General features: G+C 55.6%; 9 protein-coding genes across 9 annotated transcripts; 5 read left to right on the plus strand and 4 right to left on the minus strand.

Annotated features, from left to right (window-relative positions):
* Positions 1-1471: 1471 nt before the first annotated feature.
* GLRG_05738 (uncharacterized protein) lies at positions 1472-3987 on the plus strand (the record flags this gene model as incomplete). The annotated part of the gene is made up of 3 exons (XM_008096423.1): positions 1472-1569; positions 1623-1774; positions 1835-3987. The coding sequence occupies 3 exons, from the start codon at positions 1472-1474 to the stop codon at positions 3985-3987; spliced, it is 2403 nt and encodes an 800-aa protein (XP_008094614.1).
* A 1190-nt stretch (positions 3988-5177) lies between these two features.
* GLRG_05739 (Sec1 family protein) lies at positions 5178-7641 on the minus strand (the record flags this gene model as incomplete). The annotated part of the gene is made up of 5 exons (XM_008096424.1): positions 5178-6851; positions 6922-7271; positions 7334-7421; positions 7494-7531; positions 7608-7641. 5 exons carry the CDS (start codon positions 7639-7641, stop codon positions 5178-5180), a joined length of 2184 nt encoding a protein of 727 aa, XP_008094615.1.
* A 1559-nt stretch (positions 7642-9200) lies between these two features.
* GLRG_05740 (G-patch domain-containing protein) lies at positions 9201-9923 on the minus strand (the record flags this gene model as incomplete). The annotated part of the gene is made up of 1 exon (XM_008096425.1): positions 9201-9923. One exon carries the CDS (start codon positions 9921-9923, stop codon positions 9201-9203), a length of 723 nt encoding a protein of 240 aa, XP_008094616.1.
* A 566-nt stretch (positions 9924-10489) lies between these two features.
* Positions 10490-11740, plus strand: GLRG_05741 (short chain dehydrogenase/reductase family Oxidoreductase; the record flags this gene model as incomplete). Its single annotated transcript, XM_008096426.1, has 1 exon — positions 10490-11740. One exon carries the CDS (start codon positions 10490-10492, stop codon positions 11738-11740), a length of 1251 nt encoding a protein of 416 aa, XP_008094617.1.
* Positions 11741-11932: 192 nt separating this feature from the next.
* Positions 11933-12418, plus strand: GLRG_05742 (uncharacterized protein; the record flags this gene model as incomplete). Its single annotated transcript, XM_008096427.1, has 1 exon — positions 11933-12418. The coding sequence occupies one exon, from the start codon at positions 11933-11935 to the stop codon at positions 12416-12418; it is 486 nt and encodes a 161-aa protein (XP_008094618.1).
* Positions 12419-13352: 934 nt separating this feature from the next.
* GLRG_05743 (synaptobrevin) lies at positions 13353-14130 on the minus strand (the record flags this gene model as incomplete). Its single annotated transcript, XM_008096428.1, has 2 exons — positions 13353-14022; positions 14093-14130. 2 exons carry the CDS (start codon positions 14128-14130, stop codon positions 13353-13355), a joined length of 708 nt encoding a protein of 235 aa, XP_008094619.1.
* Positions 14131-14624: 494 nt separating this feature from the next.
* On the plus strand, positions 14625-16980 carry GLRG_05744 (uncharacterized protein; the record flags this gene model as incomplete). Its single annotated transcript, XM_008096429.1, has 2 exons — positions 14625-14720; positions 14791-16980. The coding sequence occupies 2 exons, from the start codon at positions 14625-14627 to the stop codon at positions 16978-16980; spliced, it is 2286 nt and encodes a 761-aa protein (XP_008094620.1).
* A 630-nt stretch (positions 16981-17610) lies between these two features.
* GLRG_05745 (ubiquitin carboxyl-terminal hydrolase, family 1) lies at positions 17611-18493 on the plus strand (the record flags this gene model as incomplete). Its single annotated transcript, XM_008096430.1, has 2 exons — positions 17611-17983; positions 18123-18493. The coding sequence occupies 2 exons, from the start codon at positions 17611-17613 to the stop codon at positions 18491-18493; spliced, it is 744 nt and encodes a 247-aa protein (XP_008094621.1).
* A 249-nt stretch (positions 18494-18742) lies between these two features.
* On the minus strand, positions 18743-19519 carry GLRG_05746 (uncharacterized protein; the record flags this gene model as incomplete). The annotated part of the gene is made up of 2 exons (XM_008096431.1): positions 18743-19410; positions 19468-19519. 2 exons carry the CDS (start codon positions 19517-19519, stop codon positions 18743-18745), a joined length of 720 nt encoding a protein of 239 aa, XP_008094622.1.
* Positions 19520-23123: the final 3604 nt, after the last annotated feature.

Here is a 23123-nt window from a genome sequence, read left to right on the forward strand (position 1 = left end):
GCGCGGCTCTCTACGCACAAGGCCGAGTTCCCGATGAGCCGAAGAAATGCGAAAGGACGGGACATAAGTCATTTGCCGAGCCCCTCTGGCACCATACGCTCACCCTATAGATCTCCGGCATTCATAGCAACTGCAGGGGCAACACTTCGGGGTAGCTCTACAGAGGTCCCTTTCATAAGTGCAGAACGTTCCCAAAAGCCCCGTATCCGAGTATACCCACCCAATCTGATGGAGCTCAGGTTGGCGATATAACGCCCTTCGTACCAAGCGTACTCGGCGTCCGTCCCTCTCAGTAGTCTACTGGCATGTAACACCCTGCAACATTGGGATGGCCGGATCCTTTGCTTTCTTACCACCGTCCCCATCAGGGGGGGGGGGGGGGGGGGGATAAGAGAGGGGAAAAAAGAAAAGAAAAGAAAATGTCACCCGAGTTTTGCTGTGGTCTGGCATTTGGTGGGAGGGAACTAGGTACCTACGTAGTTACCTAAGGTTACCTAAGGTAAACGAATACCAGTGCAGGGGATTGCACCTTCCTCGAGGACATGACAGGGAAGGCGGTAGGACACAGGTAAGGAGGGAGGTACCAAGGTACACGCACCCGGAATGGAATGGCTCTTTCCTTGGCTGCCACGCACCCAGAGTGGGGAACATATGGTAAGGAAAGATACGTACCTACATGGAGAATGGCAAAGCTGGCGCTGCTTGCTTGCTTCTGCTAGAAATGGTGTTGTGTTGGTGGTGGGTGCTTGCTGTGTGGTGCTGCTTGCTGCACCTGAGCACCTGAGCATCTCCTCCACCAGGTTTCGTCCGAAGTGCCAAAACTCCTTTGACCACCATCTCTCTTCCACGCTCCGACAGCTCGCTGCCAAAAACTCACCACCCATCACGTATAATCTCTCTCAACGCATCCGTATTGCATCACTCCACTGCCAAATAAACCATCGATCCCATTTTCGCCTTGTCAGCCTCACATTATCAACCTGGCCGCAACGAGGCACCGAGCCCCATCTACTCTGCACCTTGCAGCGTAGCCCGACTGGAGCCCGCCGCCTTTGACTGGACTGGCTTCGACTCGACTGCGCCAGCGACCGCGACCGGACGACTGCCGACGACCGATTGCCTGACTTGACAGACCTCCCTCGACCCTGCCTACCTACCTACCTACTTACCTACCTACACCTGTTTACCATTCTCCCTACCACTCTGTGTGACGTACACCCAAAGTACAACTACGACTACGACCGCAATCCTCACAGCCTTGCCTTCTCAATCACCACACCGACAACAACAGATCAAACCCTTTCCTTCATCTCCTACTTTACTCCTTTCTGGTGTGACACCACCAGCCGGCTTCCCTGGTTCCGTCGGCTGAACTGGTTCCCCCTCTGTCCATGCCAACATCACCGCCCTCGTCATTACAACAATAGCCTTCCCAGCCCCACTCTGATGCGCTTTGCATCATCATACTGCTATGGCAATTCAATATACGGCAGAGTTTCTCATTCATCTGCGAGAATCACCGCTATGCGTCAAACCGGCCGCACTACCTCCTGCTGAAGAATGGATGGGGTATGCCGTCCACCCCAATTCATCCCACTTGACTCCTCTAACAGCCCACCCAGACCTCCCCCAGACAATTCCCGAACCCAAGGCAACAGCAGCACCGCCAACCAGGCCAAGACTACTGCCGACAGAAGAAGCCACGACAACCCCCTCCTTGACCAGACGAACCGCCGCCCCGGCCTCGATCGCCACGCCTCAAGAAACAGCGCAAGTACGTAGCCCGGGCCCCTTCCTCTTCGTGTGCAATAACTGACAGCAACGCCAATCACAGATCCTGAAGACATTATCCTTGGACCACCCCGAACAGCTTTCGCTTCTGCGACTTTGCGCAACGGCAAGCCTTTCGACAGCGACAAGGGGCTCAAGGACGCTGACTCGCCAAGTCGCTTCAACTTCCGCAACCGCAACGGCGATACTCCCGAGGGTGACCGCTTCCGTGACTCGAGAAACACCAGCTTTCGCCGTCGTGGGGACGGCGATCAGGATCAGGAGGGATGGAGCACCGTGAAGCCGCGCAAGAGCTTCGGGCACGAAGGTGCTGAGCGCTTTCAAGGTCGCATGGGCGCGGGTGGTGGTGACAGACTCCCCAACGAACGCCGTCCGCGTGATCGCGATGATCGGGAGGGCCCCAGAGACCGAACCCACCGCACTTTTGACCATCACGACAAGGACAAGGATCATGAACATGAAGAGGCTGAACCGCGACCTCGAAATGGTCTCAACAGGGGCAAGTCGGAGCCCTGGTTCAAGAACGACAGCAACAGCAGCAACAACGTCGCCAGCACCCCCGAGAAGCCCGCCATGACAGCTCGCGAGCGCATTGATCGTGCTAAAAGCTGGAGAGACCGGAACCGGGATGCCGAGGTCGTTGAAGAGAAGACGACTGGCCGGAACTACGAACGCCGCTGGGATCGTGGGGATCATAGGCAAGAGCGGGAGCCCGAGTGGTTTGACGAACCCGCCGGGGAGAAGTCGGGAGGCCACACCGAAGAGGACTTCAAGAAGTTCATGGAGAGCATGAAGGCAAGCCGCAACGCCCCGGCTGAGGATAAGGCGCCCATTGCCGTTGCCGAGGCTACCGTCAAGGCTGAGCAGCCAGCCGTCGCTTCTGCGCCTGCTGTCGAGATTGGTCCTGATCAGTTCTTTCTCAAGTTTGCATCCACTGCTGGATTGGATGTCGGTTCCCCAAATGAACCCAAGAAGGAGGTTTCTGCCAAGGCCAAGACTGGCGGCGGCAAGTCGTCCCGCTTCACGTCCTTCTTCAATGCGCCACAAGACGATCCCAACCGCCGCATGCAGACCGAGCCCTCGACACCTCTTGCCGGGCTTTCCATTGGCGGCTCCGACGGGTCTGCGCCTGCCCCTGATTCTGAGAAGCAAGCTTTCCAGGCCTTGCTCATGAAGCTGCAGCGTTCGAACATTCAGTCTTCTACCCCTCCTGCCTCCCAGCCTTTCCAGGAACCCCCTCCACTTGCGCGCGAACCGGCTCCTTCGAGCTCCATTGCATCGCCCGAGCCTTTCCAGCAGTATGGTGGCGAGCGCCGAGAGGACCCCCGTCCCCGCATGCCTCAAGCCTCCATGTCCATGTCTGATATCCTTGCTCCACGTCCCACGATGCCAGGCCAGCAGCCTGCTGTTCGTCAAGATCAACTGCTTCAGGACTTGGTTGGGCAGCGCCACCAGGCCTCTAGCCAGGGCTCGGCCAGAATGGAGCCGAACCAAGGTCGCAACATGAGCAACACTGAGTTCTTGATGAACTTGATGAGAAACCAGCCAGAGCCTCCGCGCACCGAGCAGCTTCTCATGCGCATGCCGCAGCCTCAGCGCGCTGCCCAGATCCCGCATGCTCAAGATCGCGAACCCGACTTTCCGCAGGGCATCCCCCATGGCATCCCGCAAGGCATCCCTCAAGGCATCCCGCAGGGCATCCCGCAGGGTGGCCGTGGCTCTCAACGTCAGATGCGAGGCCAGGGCCCGCCGGGCTTCATGGACGAAGCTTTCCACCACCCGGAACCCGAGGCCCGTATGCAGCCGACGCAGATCCTGCAGCGCCCTCCCCCGCCTCCAGGTTTGGACCAGATGAACCCTAACTGGATCCAGCCCGGCGGCCTCATCCCTCCTCAACAGAGATCCATAATTCCCCCTCCTGGTCTTGCCGGCGGCCCTGGTCGCAACCACCCCATGGGCGCTATGTTCCCGCCCAACTTCCCTCCGGGTGCATTCCCGCCCCCGGAGGTCATGGCAGGTCCGCCGCCGCGCAATATGCCCCCTCCTCCGGGCTTCTTCGGCGGTCCTCCTCCCGGATTTATCCCTCCCCCTGGAATGCCTGGCTTTCCCGGTCCCGCTGGGCCTGAGGGGCACGTGTTCCCTTTTGACGGGCGTATGCCACCCCCGGGCGCCGCTCAGGCGTTCCGAAGACAGTAAACCTTACCTCAGTACAGGTTCAATTTCGACCTTGACATCTGGGGTCAGGTCTCACTGCCGCAGCACATCAACAGCTGCACTAAACTTGTTCGAGTCACTGCATCGAAATGTACAGGTGTATGTCCCTGAGAAGGATATGACTTGTACACAAACCCAATGAAAATGTCGGAACAACGACGTTATGTCGGATATTTCTCAATCAATAACCTTATTTCTAACCCTCGGTAACTACGGTTCTCCAGCCTGACTGGAGAGGGCGGTCTCTTTATGGCCCTGTCCGTTTCGCACGCGTGAACCATACATCAGCTATACCGATGACGAATCATATTCCCGCGATTACGTCTTCCTCTCACGAGAGTAGACACTGTTTTAAACCAAACCAGCCTTGGTCTTGACCGAGGCTGCTACAGCCTTGTCCACCCCACATAATCTGAAGGTATTGGGCAGAGGTGGAATCAGATACAAAAAACGGATTGACGAATTTCCGAGGGGAGGCAGGGATAGGGTGCTCCGATATTACTCTACCACGGTAGACATGAATGAAATGAAATGGATGTCTGGTTCCCTCGCTTCCATAATCCAGTTATCCTTTTCTTTGAAAAGTCCCTCGTGACTATGTGTACGTCTCATGTTCAACATGCTGAGGGGAGACAACAGCGTTGAGGTCAAAGATTGTGCGTAGACATTCTCATACTTCTCCCACCCTCTCTCAGAACGCGCATATATTGATTCCTAAGCATGCTGAAATCACAAGACCTCAAGTGAGGAAATTTTATCAACAGGTGGTTGATGGACCGCACAGTATTCAAAAAAGGAAAAAGAAAAAAAAAAGGAAAAAACACTAATAATGCACAGACACGCTCGTTCATGACCTTGGACGGTGTACTTGGACGGCCTGATATCCCTTCTAAAAATAATCCAGTGAAAAACAAGAGGGGAAAAGAACAAGGATAAGAAGGAGACCTTCAATAGAACCTGTCCAGTCGCCGCCCCCTTCTTGACCACCTCGGGTCATCGGGTCTTGCAAACATCTGTAAGCCGAAATGCCCCCCTCCCCTCCCCTCCGCCCCCGCCATCTGGGTCAACACCAAAGAACGCCACGCTGGCAAAATGAGAAAGAAAAAGGAGTGCACCGTTCAAGTTCAGAATGTATATTGAGTTTGTTTCCAAACATTTGATCCTCGTGCCCCTCAATGCTTGTCCTTATCCTTGCTGCTCTTCTTCATACCTAGGAAGTTGCGCTTCTTCTTGTCCTTTTCGAGCTTGTGAGGCTTTCCGCTTTCTGATGGCGCAGGCGAGGCGCTGCCCCCGTTCGATGCGGGCGTAGCGGCGTTGAGGCTCATGCTGTTCATCTGGGCCGTCGGCGGGGCCACTGGCCGGCTCGGAAGACCACCCGAAGGCGGCAGTCTTTGAGCAGCCCCCCCCGCCGGTTGTCCTGGTGCTCCTGGAGCAGGCCGTGGCGCTATGGGGTTGGGCGGAGGGGCGGGTTTCTCGTAGACCCAGGCCGGAGCACGGGGTGTCGGCCGCTCCATGGGGATGTCGAGCGTGCGTTTGTCCTTGCCCAGGTCCCCTACCTGGCGGATGTAGAGCTGCGGTGTGAGCATATGGCTGGTCACCAAAAAGATATCCTTGCCTTGACGGGCTGAAACTTCGTAGCATGCGCGGCTTTCGCTGTATGTTGCGCCACCAGCCATGAACACGATGTAGCGCTGCCTGTTTTCTGGCGGTCTTCGGCCCGCCGCCGCCCAGTTCGGCCTGCCTGCGCGCAGTGAACCTTGCTGGGACGCCAAGAGATCCTCGTTAGGGTCTGCCGGCGGCTTCACGTAAGGGAAAACCGTTTGGTCCAATGTACCCCGACTGAGCTCTTCGAGCATCGTCTGCAGCGCCGTCTCGAAGCGAGAAAGCGAGTATTCCTCGCTGATTTCGGCGGATTTGGTGTTCTTGGTGAACAGAGGCGGCTGAGCCGGCCGCACGTCTTTCAGGCCGCTGCGAACGGGGCGTCCGCCCAGCATTTCAAGGTTGACTGCAACCTCTCCGTCTCTTTGCGGCAAGCCGGAATGCGCCAACAGTCGATTGATGTCTTCCATGATGACGCCATCTCGGTAAAGCACATAGAGAATGATCAAGCGCAGTCGGTCCGCGGGCGAAACCGCATCATCATCCAACAGCCTCACAACCTGATCTAAGATATTCTTTGGCTTCTTAAAGTCCTCGTCCAGCCCCGTTGCCAGCGTTTGCTCAGCAGAAGCAATGTCCGGCAGCTTCTGCTTCTCAAATATGTTCATGGCCTCTTGTGCCATATTCAAGTGAAGCGAGTATGCCTCCTTCATCTCCTGGAATTGAGGCAGTCCGGCCAGCATGTCCCTGATGGCGTTCAAACTCGTCGTATCTTGCTCCTCGTTGACGAAGTGCGGGTTGTCGGACAAGAACTTTCGAAAGTCGGACATGAGTTTTTCAATTGTATCCTTCATGTGCCGGTGGCGGTTGTCGACCCAGACACGGTCTTTGTCCGAAAGCTCCATGTCCTTCTCCTCTTCTTCCGGAGTACCGCTGTTGGTGACCATGTGGTACGTGACTTTGTCGCCGTCTTGTATGGGGAGGAGATCGTGGGCCATGGCTTGATATGTGAACTCATGCACCAGTGGTGCCACAATGTCCATTGATCGGTCTGTGATAACGAGAGTACCCGCTGGCCTCGTCGACTGTGGTGGGAAATTGGGGTTCCATTGCGCGTATTCGTCCAGTTCTTCCTGTACAAATCGGGCGAGGTGGGCGCTAAGCACTGCAGCTTCGTGAAGGGGATTTCTCGGCCTGTAGTAGCGTATTTTGGGGTATTCGCCCAACGTGACGCACACACCGGTAATCTGATTGCGCCTGTCAGCGAAACAAACAAACAAACAAACAAGCAGCCCGCATGCCACATGTTTTACGCACCTTTTGGGCCAAGATTTTCATGTGACGCGCAACCATGTTGTTGCAAGCGGGGTGGTAGAGGATAGGGAAGCTCCAGGGGTCTCTGAATGTCACCAGGTGCGACTCGCGAGGGAAGAAGTCAATGGACAAGGTCTCGAAGCCCGCGATGCGTTGCTTGGCCGGCGGGCAGCCGTCAATCATGCGACGAATTCTGGGGTCCAAGACACCGGTCCACACGAGGTAGGCTTGCTTGTATCTGCGGCGCTCGAAGTCGTTGACGAGGATTTCGACAATGTTTTCTTGCGGAGACAGGATGTAGATGGCGTCCATCTCGGGGTTCATGTCTCGCTTCTGCTCGATGCGCTCGATGTCTGTACCAAGGGTGTCAGGGGTTGGGGCGGCACAAGAGGTACGGACGGTTTGCAGGACGCACTAGCGATGTTGTGGTTGAGGATGTCATCTTCCTTGACGACATTGTCCAAGATCTTCTTGGAGCCTTCGTCTAGAACTAGGACTTTCCACTAAGGGTGTTGTTGTCGTTAGTTTCGGTGGATGGCACGCAACGAAGTCATCACAGATTGGGTGGATCTCACGTCGCCTCGGGTAATGTTCTTGATAGTGTCGATAATGACTGTTGTGAAGCCCGTCAGTCTTTGGGGGGTGTTTTGAGGGGGGCACAGAGTTAGTTGGGCGACGAGCGAGCTTACCGTCATGCTGCTCCTGGAGCGCGGAGACGCCCATCGTGGCAAGTTGCCGCGTAGGTAGCGAGCAGCCAGGTAATGTTGTCTCGTGGGAGAAGGCAGATTGTTGTCGGTACGAGACAGAGAGTCAACGGTTCGTGCCTTGGGCGAAGCTAGGTGCAGTCGGGTGCGCTGTCGGATTGTAGTACAGGAAGCGGCGCACGAGGCAGGCTGCAATGTACGCTGCTGATTTGGAGCAAAATAGGGGATCGAGAAGTCGGGCTTCTGTCTTGATTCGAGAGAGACTTGTAGAGACCTACGACGTGTCCAGCGCGGTTGATGTTCTGGGCTGGCGGGGTTTCAAAGATGGAGCAAGAAGCGGTCGCAGTGGTGGGACTTTCAATGCCCAGAGCCTAGAGCCTCGAGCCTAAGCCTGAGCTACCTAGGTTCGAAGAGGCGACTCTATGCGGACAAGGTTATGTGGAGGGGGGGGGGTGGAGGGGGAGTACGTACATGCATTCGGCGGCGTGTCCCCTGAAAGCAGGCCAGGCCAGTCAGGCAAGGTGATCTGTTGATGGGAAGGGGAACGATAGATGGATGATGGATGGGATGCCTGTCCCGTTGGGTTATCGTCGCCGTGTGGCTTGTTTGAGAATGAGGAATTCAAGGCACTTGACGATGGATGATGTATGCATGTAGGCAATTGATAGAACCAGATGCAGTCCCATTGTTACAGGTTATTTCCTTAGTCCTACTCTTGGTCTTGGTCGTGGTCCCAAGTTTATTATTAGGTAGGTATCCGTAGTTTAACATACCAACGGAACGACCACCCCTTGCCAAAGGAGCCCCTTGGAGTTGTGCATTGGCGTATCCTGGTACGGATACTGTAGCGCGGCGGCATCCCCCTCTCCCCCCCCCCCCCCACCTTCAGCCCCCCAAAGGCTGACGAATGAGGTCACCGCCTTCGCATCTGCCCGGGCATCCTTTAAAGAAACGACACAGGAGGTGATCTGGTACTTACAGCCTAAGCTAGGTATGTTCGCATGGATCATGGCTATCAGGCCTCGATGGGCCCTTGCATATCCCAATAATACCATCTTTTACCTTTCTTTCCTACTCGTTTTCATCTGCCAAGATTGCCGACTAGGTGTTTTGTCAAGCTAAAGTAGGAGATTATTCACAATCACAATGTTTTTGGTCTGACTGTCATTGACATCCCCGCCACCCGAACCTTCGTCGCAATGATGGAAAACCCTTAACTTCAGCTTCTATTTATACTTTCCATGTGCTTCTCACGATATACAGCCACGTAGCCCATGCGTCTGGCATACAAACGTCATCTTCAGTCTCTTCCCCGTCATTTTCTAGGCACCATATACTACTCTTGTCTCCCTCATCTTTACTCAGTCCTCTCTCTCCGCCTTCTTGTCTGTTTGTCTGTGCAAATACTCTGGTGGAAACAAGAAGTAGATGGGAAGACCGCGCCATGCATGCGTCTTGTTTCGTTGTCCGTGTTGTACTGCGCAATGGGGGAGACACAGATCCATCTGTTTTCGTTACGATATATAACATGCTGAATGCCAGCTATTGCACACTCTGCTATGGGTATCTTATTCTTCGTCATAATCCTGAACCAAGGTATCTATCCATGGCCTCGCTACCGTAGAACATCTGCCGCAGCCTCTCGGCCTTCTTCTTATCCTCGTCTGCCTTTTTCCGGCACTTCTTCGCGTCCAGCGTCTGAGGCTTCTGCTTCTTCTCGACCCTGCTCTTCAAGTTTTTGGGAATGTCTAGCCCGAGGCCATACTTGTCCTCCTTCGCCTTCGTCTTGAGAGGATATTGTATCCCTTGGCCTGCGGCACCGAGACCCATCCGCGAATCCGGGTCCCAGCCGTGCGACGATAGATACGTCAAGCCCATGCGCGACCGGTCCAGCGCCGATGGGGGGTGCGAGTGCGTGAGACACACCTGATGAGCAATGGAAGCCTCGTGCTTCAGTGCTGTTGCCGTGTTCCTACTGCTGTCACTGCCGCCCTTGTTGCTTTCTCCTACGGCATCGTCTTTACCAAGTGGCAAGTCACATATGGCGCATATATGTGCCTCTGGCTTCGCGGCCTCTGGCTTCTTCTCCTCGCTCGGGAGGACAAGACTGAGGTAGAAATCCCCCACAGAAGAGCCGGACTTTGTGGTCTTGACCGGCTCGGTCGTGCTCAGAGCTGGGTCCGACGCCTTGACGAACTGGATCGGCCTGCGCTGGATACCTGCGCCGAAGGGCCGCAGGTGGTGAAGCGGAACATCCTCTTCCTCGTCATATTCCTTGTCGTCATTGGCCTGTCTCTGCATTTGAGGCGGTCGTCACTCCAGGATCTCACCCCCTCGAAAAGTACTCGTGAGAGACCTGCGCGGTACCGAATTGATACCTGTGGTGAGATTTGTTAATGAGATGAAAGCGCGATGTGATGGAGAAGGGTCGATGAATAGGCCCACAGTTGCAGGTCCAGAGGGGCAAGGAAGGTTATGTCAGCAATCTGGAAGCCAGCAGAGGCAGGGGCAGCGGCAGCGGCAGCCAACGCGGGCAGGCTTCCTTGCGTCCCCTGCAGACTCTGCACTTAGCGCCCTGTGCCACGCCATCAGCCTGCCCCTGTCATCGCAATTCGGAAATCCCCTGGCGGCGCATCATCTCTTCCGCCTTGTTCTAGAAGCAAGTTGGCGGTCTCGCCAAACACTTACTTTCGAACTGTCTGCTTTCTTTTCTGTCCACTACGAGCTTGTCCACGACATTGACCAGCGCCGGAATACCTCCTTACACCGACGATACCCTACCTACCTCTTGTCTTGGAATGCTCGGCCATCACAAGTAGTCGCCATTACCGCCACACCTACCTCAACCAAGTCACTCGTTCAACGCGATGCCCCTCGATTTCTTCGGTCATGTGCTCGAAACCGGCCTCCCGATATGGGTAACGGACAACTGGTGGTTCATCACCAAAGCCATCATAACGGTCGCGCTGCTCGTGGCAATCAAGCTATGGAGCGCCGGTTCCTCCAACCCTGCTGAGCGGGACATGCACGGGAGAGTCGTCATGATAACAGGCGGGACTTCAGGCATAGGGGCGGCGACGGTGCTGGAGCTGGCCAGACGCGGTGCGCAAATCGTTTTGTTGACGAGCACGCCCGTCTCGGACCCCTTTCTTGTCGAGTACATCAGCGACGTGCGGGCCCGGACGAACAACCAGCTCATCTACGCTGAACAGGTCGACCTCGCGTCCCTGCACAGCATCCGCAAGTTTGCGACCAAATGGATCGACAACGCCCCGCCACGCCGCCTCGACATGATTGTCCTTTGTGCCGCGACCATAACGCCCGCCGCGGGAAAGAGGATGCAGACGAAGGAGGGTATCGAGGAGATGTGGATGGTCAACTACCTCTCCAACTTCCACCTCCTCTCCATCCTCAGCCCCGCCATCAAGGCGCAGCCCTTTGACCGCGACGTGCGCATCATCTTCGCCACCTGCTCCTCCTACATCGGCGCAGGCTCCCTCAAGGAGCCCCTGAGCAAAGAGACCTGGTCTCCCAGCAAGGCGTACAAGCGCAGCAAGCTCGCGCTCATGGTCTTCGGCCAGGCCTTCCAGAAGCACCTGAACGCCTACAAGCGACCCGACGAGTTGCCCATGAACTCACGCGTCTACTTCGTCGACCCAGGCTTTGTCCGCACGCCAGGAATGCGCCGTTGGCTCTCGCGTGGCACGTTGTGGGGTCTCTTCACGTACCTCGTCGCCTACCCGGTGCCGTGGCTGCTCCTCAAGAGCCCCGAGCAGGGCGCGCAGTCGATCCTCTACGCCGCCATGGAGTCGAGCCTCGTGCGCATCGGCGGCGGGAAGCTAATCAAGGAGTGCCAAGTGGTCGATTTCGCGCGCAAGGACGTGGAGGACAAAGAGGTGGCCAAGAAGCTCTGGGAGGAAAGCGACAAGCTGATCGAGACGACGGAAAAGGAACAGGCTGCCGTCCGGGCGCTGCAGAAGAAGGCCGAGGAAGAAAAGGCCAAGCAAGAGAAGGAGGCGGAGAAGATCAAGGAGGTAGAGGCTCTTGTCGAGGCCATTAAAAAGGGCAAGGAGTCGCAAAAGCCAAAGGGCAAGAAGAAGGCCAAGAAGGACACGTGAAAATAATCACGACATTATAGCCTAGTACCATATGGTAGACCGTAAAACCCCAACGCAGCGTCTCCGTGGGTTTTCTGGCTGCATACGGAAGGTCTCTAACGTGCCTCGGCTTGAGCCTTCAAAAATGTCATTCGGGCGTGCACATTCTTCACGTCGCTTCCTCCAAACTCCGGGGGCACCCACCCCCCACCCATGCCCGTTCAAGTGCCGTGGCTCACTGCAACGGCCGAACTGGGGGAAAGCTTTCCCCGCAACACCGATGGCGCACAGAGCCGGGATGACGACAGAACCTGGGCGGACGTGCCTTACGATAAGACCCCGAGCTCTTCGCCAGCGTTTGCCGACAAACGCGTAACTCCCCCTCCTCCGCATACACACACGCCCACGACCGGCCAGACGCCTCCGAGGTCAATGGCTCCCAATTCATCGCCAGCCATGACGAACCACGCAGCGGCAGCGACGCTCCAGACGAGGGCCCCGCAACTCCAGGCGACCTGGGAGAGGTACGCCGAGACGGTGCAGCACAACGTCTCCACCCGGCACCCCGTCTTCTTCACGGGAAAGCTGCGGCGGCCGCCGTCGTCTCTGGGGCATGGGACGGGGATGAGTCCCGTGGCGCACGGCTACGTCTATCAGGACGGACGGAGGGCCGACGGGAACTCGGCGCCGAAGCTCTGAGAGCGTCGTCACGCACGGGTCATGTCAGTATCGGAGTACGCCGAAAAAAAGGTGGTCTCGAACGTGAGGGGATACGTGTAATGTGGGTTTCATAGGGGCTTTTTCGATGTCTAGGCCGCTGATCATGGTCTAGAAAGCTGCGGCGGCGGATGCTCACCGAGCTGCCCAACGCAACGCCCACGACCACTCTGTCGTCAAGGGCGCGTGACTATACTCGAGAGCGCTTATTCAAAGAGAGTCGAGAGTCATCACGGGTGCAGTTCATCTTTCATATAGCGTAAGAATGTGACGAACCAACGATGGCCACCCCTTGTATCGATATTGTGAGAGCCCTCCTCGTTCATAGGGTGTGATGGCAGGAGCTTCTTTTCCATGTATGAAGTGTGATGACCGTGTTTTCAATAAAGTGATGAGCCTTTCGTCTTGGAACGGCCATGAATATACGGAGTTGCTCGCAGTTTCTTTGCTTAATATACGGCTTCAGCTTACTGGCTCGCGAGGTGGTTGATCCTGAGATCAACGTCGCTCGATGAAACAATCAGAACTGTTTGCTTGGGTATCAACAATGTAGGTAGCCTCACATATTATATCTATGGCTTAGTCCCGCAGATACACACTCAAGGTATCAAAAAGATTTCAAATAATTCATTCGTATTCCCACGTGGCTTCTGTACCCACGACTGACAGCCTAGGAGAAATATGTAATCAAGGGTGATCCCCTCGTGGTCATGGATAATGAGACTAAAGCCTCCGTTGTTTTGCTCTCCCATATGCCTCTCCGTTCGCCTTTCAAACCAATACCCAATCTGAGGTCAGCACCTACACAATCGCAACAAGAAAACTCCGCCATGTACACAAAACCCTTAAGACACAAAGCGCCGGGCTGGATACCAGCTCATGCCTCCCCCCGGCCCCCTCGCACCACCATTTTTTTTCAGTTCTTCACCGCAACCACAATCGCAAGGATAATCAGCACGACGACCAGCGTGAGCAACGCCATGAGCTTGACGTTCTTCCACCACATCTTGCGCTTCAGGCCACGGCTGCGGACGCGGAACTCGCGGGCGCTGCCGCCGAGACGATCCGTCTTGTCGACGAGCAGGTCAATGCGCTCGCCGCGCTCAAGCAGGCCCTCGATGTTGCGCGTCATGATGCCACGGACGTCATCAATCTCACGCTGGACGTTGGAGATGGCGTCGTCCTTGCCGCCGTTCGTGGTGCCGTAGTCGACCATGAACTTCTTTAGTTGGCCATTGTAACTGGCGGCGCCGTAGTTGGGTAGCTCGGCATAATCGGTCGACTCGGCGGGGAACTGCTCGAGGAAGCGGCGGCGGATCTCGAAGAGGAAACCGAAGGGGATGCGGCGGCCCAGTGAGGCATCCGCGATGACGAGGAAGGTGAGCCCGCCGGCGGAAGGGTGGTCTGGGTGATCCGAAGGTGCCTCGGCGATGTAGTGAATGTGGTGCGTACCGTGTGTATAGGTCAGCTTCTGGGGGCTGCTGTGATCGATCTTGGGGAGGATGATGGAGGCGAGGGATGAGGTTTGCGACGAGGCGGATGTCGTGCATTCGCTGAGGATAGTGTTGTTGTGTGCTATGCACGAGCTACCGGGAGGTCAGTTGCGCCTGGTATCGATACGGGCCGGTCAAGATGGAAAAGTCAACGACAACTTACTAAAGCAAAGGGGTAACGGGCGTTGATGAGGAAGCCATAATGATCGTAATAGGTAGATCCACAGGATCCGAGAAGCCTATTTTGAGATTCTTTTGGGTCTTTTAAATGCGCTGTAAGTCGACAGGCAGCGATATTCGAGGTGCGACGGCGAGGGGCGTACGTAAGGTAGGTAAGTGATTAAGATCGGAGGTCGGCGTGGAGGGCGCTGTCGCAGGATGCTGTGGGAACCTGGGGCCTCAATGCGTGATGACGAAGTAGACGGACGGTGCAATCGGGAGACGGGGGGGCACTAAGCCGGAGTGGGGCAGCGCACAGCCACTCGTCAAGGACGAATCAGAGCTCTTACTGATAAGGAGACAGACCAGGGGTAAATTGCTTCTTATCGGCCCCAAAAATTCACAGATGCGAGAGTGAGTGTTGATGCTGGGGAGGCGAAAGGGTGGGCGGACTGCTTCTAGTCTTACATTGATGCTAATGGACATGTTTATCGCATGCCCCCAGCCATGATCCGCTGGTCAGAACACAACCCACCATGAGACCAGTTTTGCGAGTTGCAAAGATTTGCGCTGCGCGCAGTCGTCTTACTTCGCGCCATGGCTTCGCGACATCGTCCCTGGCCGCCTTCCAGGTGAGTGACGGCGACGGCTGCAGACCGTAGGGAATTGCTGGATTGTCTGACCATTGAGATGGACATGTAGGCGGTTCCAGCGCAAAATTCCGCGAAACGCTACAACCCTCCCGACCGCCAAAAGTCCAAGTACGACGTCTTTAAATCCATGATCCTTACCCAGTTCAATGTCGTCCTCGAGAACATGGGCGGCTATTCGGAGACCAACCGCGAGCTCCAAAACTTTGGCGTCAGAAGCGAACATGGGCTCAACAACGAGATCGCCTTATTCCGGGAGACGATACAGCGATCGATACAGATGGCCAACAAGGGCGCGATGCTGCGCAAGGAGAACCCGCTCTTCTGGTCTCTGCGGAACGCCTTCATCCGCGGCGATGTCAAGGGCCTGACTTCGGAGCTACGTTATTCGTTCCAGAGCTTCATGATGCGGTCAAAGCTGTCTCAGTCCACACCGAGGCAGAAGAAGCTGGCGGACTTGAGGTTCCCTCATGAGTGGTTTCCCGCCACGCGGGCCATACAGCGCACCGTCCACCTTCACGTGGGACCGACGAATTCAGGAAAGACGTATCGGGCGTTGCAGGCGCTCGAGAGTGCCAAGTCAGGCATCTATGGAGGGCCATTGCGTCTTCTGGCCCACGAGATCTACTCGAGATTCCAGGCCAAGGGCAAGGCTTGTGCCTTGGTCACGGGTGAGGAGCAACGTATACCAGATGCGGATAATTACTTCATCAGCTGCACCGTCGAGATGACGCCGCTCAACAGACTCGTCGACGTCGCAGTGCTAGACGAGATCCAGATGATTGGCAACTCAGAGCGAGGCTGGGCCTGGACCCAGGCTTTCCTCGGTGTCATGGCGAAGGAAGTCCACCTGTGTGGTGAGGAGCGTGTCGTCGATCTCATCAAGTCGATATGCTCCAGCATTGGCGACAAGTGCATCGTCCATCGCTACCAAAGACTGAGCCCCTTGCAAACCATGAAGGAAAGTCTTGGCAACGACCTCACAAAGCTCCAGAAAGGGGACGCGATCGTCGCCTTCAATCGAATCCACCTACACGGTCTGAAGAATGCCATTGAGGAGGCCACTGGTCGTCGTTGTGCCATCGTCTACGGGTCTCTACCACCCGAGACTCGAGCGCAACAGGCAGCTTTGTTCAACGACCCGGACAATGACTACGACTTCCTCGTTGCTAGTGATGCCATTGGCATGGGTCTAAACTTGGAGATCAAGCGTGTCATATTCGAGACCGCGACAAAACACGACGGCACCCAGTTCCGTACTCTAACAACCTCCGAGGTCAAGCAGATTGGTGGCAGAGCAGGCCGGTTCAAGACAGCCAGGCAAGCGGCAACAGACCACAACGGCACCGCCCATATTGAGGGGAAGAAGATGGGCTATGTCACGACGCTAGATAATGAGGATTTGCCAATCATTGAGAAGGCCTTCAACTCCGAGACTGCACCGCTAGAGGTGGCCTCCATCCATCCCCCGGCCTTTATCATCGAGCAGTTTGCGGAATATTTCCCTCCCGACACGCCTCTCAGCTTCATCCTCCTGCGACTGCGCGAACTCGCCCCAGTATCAGAGCGATACACTGTACACGTCCCCGAAGACAACCTGAAGATCGCCGACGCTATCCAGGAGTTCCCGATGACGATACAGGAGCGTATCACCATCCTTCACGCGCCCATCTCACTGCGCGAGAGCGGTCAGAAGGAGATACTCCAGGCCATCGCCAAGTGCATCTCCACACGTAGCGACGGTGCACTGTACGATATTGGGCCCATTAACCTTGAGCTGCTCGACGCGACGCTCGAGGACTTCAACAACCAGGGCAGGCGATATCTTCACTCGATCGAAACACTCCACCAGGCCATCACGCTCTATCTGTGGGTGAGCTACCGCTTCCCCAACGTCTTCACGAGCCAGGCATTGGCGTTTCATGTCAAGGACGCCGTCGAGGAGAAGATTGAGTTCTACCTCGAGAACAACACCGTCTTTGACGCTGCTGTGCACGGCAGGGTCCGTGAGCGGCAGCGCAAGATGGCGATGCAGAAGGAGTTGGAGCAAGGGCTGCTCACGGAAGAGGAGAGCCAACACGCCGAGGATAAAGTCCTTGTCAATGGCGAGCCTTCTCACGAGAGTCCAGAGCAGTGGAACTATCTGAGCCACGAGGAGCCCCTTGTTGGGGATGAGAGTGAGTACAAAGAAGTGCAAGACCGACCACAGAGCGAACCTGCCACCGGCCAACAGCCTTCGTGACAAACTATTCTGAGACGGCCCCCGAGGTTTACTTGGATGTACAATCCTGTAATATTTCAAAGTGTATAGATCAAGCTTAGAGGGACGATGGTCACCAAGCGCTCCAATTGCGCCAAAACGGGGGAGGTTGAGACGTGTATAACACTAACATGGTATGAAAAAGGAGGGAAAAAGAAGGAAATACAGGCGCCACCCTAGCTAAGACAGAATTCATTCACAGTATACAGACAGACATCTCTTCCATGCGTTGTTCATCAAAAACAGACGAGTAACAATCTTGGGTGAATAAGTGTCGTCCTGACTCAACATGGCTTGGCCTGGCTCAAGCTCTTTCAGCACCCCCCGCAGCCAAGCTTTCACAGCTCTGTGGCGCACCCCCCTTGCCGGTTATGTACCTCACTGACCCCGCCATTCAGATGCCTTGGAGGGGCAAACAGCTCTTCCCAGTCTACAACTCCGATCTACATTGAACAACTTAATCTCTTACAGAGCAACTTCTCGATCCTGAACAAGCGAAAAACACCAGACACTCCAGTCGTTCCAAATCGCAAACCTAACGAAGCGTCGATATCCCGCTCCACCACAAAACAAGAACAAAAAACAATCACCAGATAGCCGACGCCCGCCAAGATGACCTCGACCAACCCCGACCCCTCCGCCGCGGCGCCCGCCTTCATTCCCCTCGAGGCGAACCCGGAGCTCATGACCTCGCTCCTGCACAAGCTAGGCCTCTCGCCCGCCCTCTCGGTCCATGACGTATACTCCCTCACCGACCCAGACATGCTCTCCTTCGTGCCCCGCCCCGCCCTGGCCGTCCTCCTCGTCTTCCCCGTCAGCGCCGCCTACGAGAGTCACCGGCTGGCCGAGGACTCGCTGCTGGAGGAGTACAAGGGCAAGGGGCCGAGAGAGCCCGTTGTATGGTTCCGCCAGACGATCCGCAACGCCTGCGGGCTGATGGGATTGTTGCATGCGGTTGCCAACGGACCAGCTAGGGAGTATATCCGTATGTCCACCCCCCCCCCCCCCCCCCCCCCCCCCACACCACTTCACTCTTTCCACCTACGCCTCTCCATGACCAGATGATCACGAGCTTCTTGATAATGAAGGCCTTTACTGACCCTCCGTTCAATTTTGCGATGCAGAGAAGCCCTCCGATCTGGACACTCTCATCGAGAACGCCTTGCCCCTCGACCCCGTCGCCCGCGCCCAGCTGCTCGAGAAGACCCCGGCGCTGGCGACCGCCCACCGCGAGGCCGCCTCGCAGGGCGCTACCGAAGCCCCCGAGGCCTCGGACGATGTTGACCTGCACTACGTCTGCTTCGTGAGGGGCGACGACGGCACCCTGTGGGAGCTCGACGGCCGGCGCAAGGGGCCACTGAACCGCGGTCAGCTGGACGCCGGCGAAGATGTGCTGAGCGAGAAAGCCCTCACCTGGGGGCCGCGTAAGTTCCTCGAGAGAGAGGGGGCGGATCTCCGGTTCAGCGCCGTCGCGTTGGCGGGATCCCTCGACTAAGGAGTTATTTATGTCTGGGTGAGAGCAAAGTACAAAAGGAAAGGATACCATTTGGCGTTTAGGACATGGGAAATACGGAGACGCTCTATACGAGTTGAATACGGCATGAAGCATTCTTGGTCGAAATTTCTAGGTACTGTCCTACTCAGGAAGCATCCCTGTAAGGCTACACATTGCATAGGGGCGTGTTTCCAAAGGCCTTGCCTGTACGTAATAAACTAAGAAAGCCCATCTACAGGCAACTCGGATTCATCTCCAGAGCTGCTGTGACGACCCCTGGGCTTCGGGCTTCTGCCACAGCTGGCTGTCCGCCTTCCGCCCCCCGTTGTCTTGTTTTTCGCCTGGCGCGGAGTGAGGCTTCGGGACCACAGGTGGTAGAGCGGCGGCCTGATCCTGAACATGCGGCTGTTTCGCGAGACCGGCATCTGGAGACAATATTAGTGTTGAGGAGAGTGTAAGTGCGTGAAGAGGAGATGACTTGCCGGGAGCCACAATCTTGCCGAATTCAGTAGAGGACTTCCTGTGCGCCTGGGAACCAGTACCGGGGGACCTGGCCATGTCCAGTCCAACAGGGACAACCTCGTCCGGGATCGAGTTGAACTCCGTCTTTGACTTTCGGTGGTTATCTGCTGTCTGGCTCCTTGTAAAGCCAGACTGGTTTCCAGTGGCTTCCGGTGAGGACTGTGACTGCGCATCGCTGTACCATGCACGGCCCCTTGCAAGAGAAGAGGACATTTCCGACGGGATATTTCCATAGTTGCAGTCGTTCGCTGTCTCGGGCTCTTGTGTTCTCAAGGCATCATCCTTGACAAAGGCACTGGACTCGGGGGGCGCGCCATCTCCGGCAGGCGTAGTGACGGATGTGCTGTGCTCCGATGCGACATCAATATAAGTAAGGGGCTGCAGGCTGTTATGCTCTCTTGTATCGTCGATAATGGGAGTGCCGTCGTGCTCGGTGAAGAAGGGCACCTAACCCTGCAGTTCGTCGGGCTGGACGGGCAGGTTGTTGTCCTTGGGATTGGACATTGTGAATGGACGAGCAAAGGATGAGTCCTGTAGGAGACTATTGCACTGCGGGGGACTTCCAGCCTGGCAGCTCGTGAGTGGCAACTTGAGGTGTAGGAATACAGTACGTATAAGAGGCTTTTTAGAAGACAGGGCTTTGCGGCGGTGCGAACGTGGAGAGACGATGGCTCAATAGGTGGGAATCAACCAGAAAGGCGGAGGTGAGGTCCAACATTGAAGCGGGGCAATCCAGAAGCCAGGTGACACCCGCATGTATTTTCAATGGCAAGTCTCTGGCTTCCTTAAGCAGTCACTTGAAATTCTTAGGAAGGTGCGTGTAAGAGATGCTACTTTTGTCGTTCCCTCCTCTCTTGCTTCGTCCTTTATCGATTAGTTCTTCGCTTGCCACCCTAGGTAGTGTCCATAAGGGACCGAGACACAGTAAAGAAACGGTAAGATGAAGTAAAGGCGAAAGACACGGGGAAAGTAGAGGTCATAAAGTAGGCAGTAGGCAAGTAGGTCGCGCTGGAGCTTTCCTTGTGTCACACATGTGCCAAATATACTTGGTCTCCGACATGTACACTCTCAAGGCTGCCTGGGACATGGCAAGGTTCAGCTAAAAATAAGTACGGTAGCCAACCCGCGCATAAACAGGAGCCTTCCTCTCTCCTTCTTTTTCTTTCTTTTTCTCTTTGATGCGTTCGCTTCCCTGATTCGAGTTGACGTCCCGGCTGCCAGTGAGTCAAGTGACAGTAACTAGCTCAATGAGATGGTGGGGAATAAATCCGCAACCAATTGTCTCTTGGTGACGGAGTAATACGGATGAGTCTCAATCTGAAATTGCAGATTGAATAGGCATTGGCCAACTAGCCAGACGTCGACAGTTCCAAAGCAGGCGGCAGCAACGGCAGCGCTACGGCGACACTTGTCCGCGGCAGTCGAGCTAGTCGCAAACAATATGGCTTGTCGGCCAAGGTCATGGGTCTCCCATCAGCAGCGCTTCGAGAGCCTCGACCTGTCTCTTGATTATCCTTCACGATGGTCCGGTATACACAGACCGGCATATACGGCATGCCACTTGGGGTCCCACGATATGTCTCATCTGGAAGCTTATTTCCCCTCGCGCTCCAGGCTGCTAGGAACCGGTTTCGTCCCGCTTATTTTTCCTCAAGCTTAACGGCAGATAACGTGCACCCCCTGCAGGTTGACATATCCGCTCGGACGCTACAGTGTTCAGCGTTCGTATGTCGAACGAGCACTGGGCACGGGGCGCCATCCAAGCGGCGGCACCGGCTGGGCTGGGATGCGCGAACCCGAACATAGCTGCGCCGGGTTGTGGATATTCCACGCTAAGAGGTATGGGCGGAAAAGACGGCTCCTGGTAGTGTGAAGGAATTTGGCCATATCTTGAGCCATAGACTCTTGACATGGCAGACCTGGAAAGCTTTACTCGTCGGCCAATCTCCTGTGCAGTCCAGAACGAATGGCAGGCTGAATCGCAGAAAGTCGAGAAACGACTGAGACTGACACAAGGAATGGCACTGTTGTTCCTATCGCATGGGGTTGACGTCTCATTGAGGTTTGTCGCATGCCCAGGCCATGATTTGATGCAACCGGAACCCCAAGGGGGGGAGGAGGGAGTAGGTATGGGGTCGTATTGGCGGCCAGGATGAGGTGACGAGAGCTCGGGTAGAACACGGCCATTTCGTTCCACGTGGTGGTGGTTGATCGTTCCTAGAAGGCTATTCAGATGGCGGGCGGTACGAAGTATTGAGTTTGTGTAATATAATTAATGAGCTAACGCGAGTCCCCTGAGTTGGGGCGTCAACCGTTTGCCGGAGACCCCTTTGGGAGCAGTAGCGACAAGCCCTTGAGGCCGGATGGACGCATCCATGCAAGCGGCTGGATAGTGGGTTGAGTTGAAGGCGAAGGGTTTCGATCATGGCACATGCCGCTCCTCCCCCTTGACCTCTACGCTACGTACCTACGGAGCAGAGCAGACGTAGGTATATGCATGCAACCGCAAAACGACTGTTCCCCCTCTCGGTACGATTGACGTGTCAACATCTGTTGTCTCAATAAATGGTCATGCTTGTCAGTTTCCTGCCTAGATAATTTGTGGAAATCTCAGTTTGTTGGAAGAAGAAAAAAAGGTAAAACAGGAAGGAGAAAAGCAATAACGGTAGCTACATGCCAGTAGTACCTGCTTCGGCTTCGATGTCATGCAAGCCAAACTGATACGCGCCCAGGATTCGTTGAATAATAAGATGGCATGACTAAGATGACTGTGCGGAAAACACGGGCGCAGATAGAGCACAGTACCCACCTACTATGTATTAGGTAGAACAGAGGCAGAACTTTCCTAATATGAACGGAGGGGAAGGGCGTTGCACCAACTCCACCATCGCCTCCAGCCGATTCTACGAAACATTGTCACAGCGCCCATTCACGACGCTGTTCATGGGTCGCTTCGTTTGACTACCACTCATCATGGACCAACGGGTGGCATGCTGCACGGAACCTATAGACTGCTGTAAATGCGCACCACCGCAACTAGTGTCCAAGTTTCAATGAGATTGAAGATTGGGGGGGGGATGTCAACCCGAGCAGTCGTTTGCATTGCGTTGCGTCTCGCGACTCGTCCTCGACCATTTCGGCCATACTTCCCTGCAAATCGGATATGAACATGACGGTGAACCAAGCTGGCCGTCTTGCCGGTTCGCACTGGACTTTTGGGATGCGTCATTCACCTAAGCCCAATCGCAGCCAGCACTGCCCACAGGACACCAGGGGCGAGCCCATGCACGATCTGCTGCCTCCCGCTTCCAATCAGCGGGGGTCACGGGATATGTATGTCTCGCAGCGACGCAGGCGCACATCTGAGACCGGGGGGGGGAAGATGGCTTGGTTTATCTACCTACCTCGACCCAGGCAAGACGGAGAGGCGCGTTGACTCAACGAGCGGAGAGAGGGAGAAAATAAAAGACAGGGATAGAGAGAGAGAGGGAGAAAAAGAGAGAGCGAGAGGGAGGGAGAGACAGCATGCAACAAACTGCCGTCAATCCGTCAATACCGTTCCATTGATATAGCATGCATGACTTGACAACGCTACACTGCTGCTACCCCGACACGCCTCTCAACCACCACAGCAACGATCAAGGAGGCGAACCCCCAACCTCCCCCCGTCGAGCTCGGATCCCAAACGGTTAGTCAACCGACAATGCATACCATTAAGGTGCTGCGCCTGCTGGGACCAAGGGAACAAAGCTACCTATCTACCTATTTGCTGTTAACGGACGCCGTTTAACAGGAAACTTCTTTGACTCTGTTTCTGCTGCCACACGCTAGCCTCGGGGCCGATCAGCTGGTGCTACCAATTCAAGAACCTGGCAAACGGGCTCGTTTCCAACCCACCCCGATTCCTTTTTGTTTTTTTCTTCTTTTCTCCGATGCGAAACTAATCGGCATGCATCTCTAACCCCTGATCCCTGATCCTGACCCCCCATGTTTCTTTTTCTTTTTTTCCCCGACCATAAACATCATCAGGCATACCTACATATCTACATACCTACATACGGATACTTCAGCAAGCATGGTGGACACGGCATCTTCACCCCTCGGAACA

The sequence above is a fragment of the Colletotrichum graminicola genome, assembly GCF_000149035.1.
Source record: "Colletotrichum graminicola M1.001 genomic scaffold supercont1.20, whole genome shotgun sequence".
NCBI classification, from domain to species: Eukaryota; Fungi; Ascomycota; class Sordariomycetes; order Glomerellales; family Glomerellaceae; genus Colletotrichum; species Colletotrichum graminicola.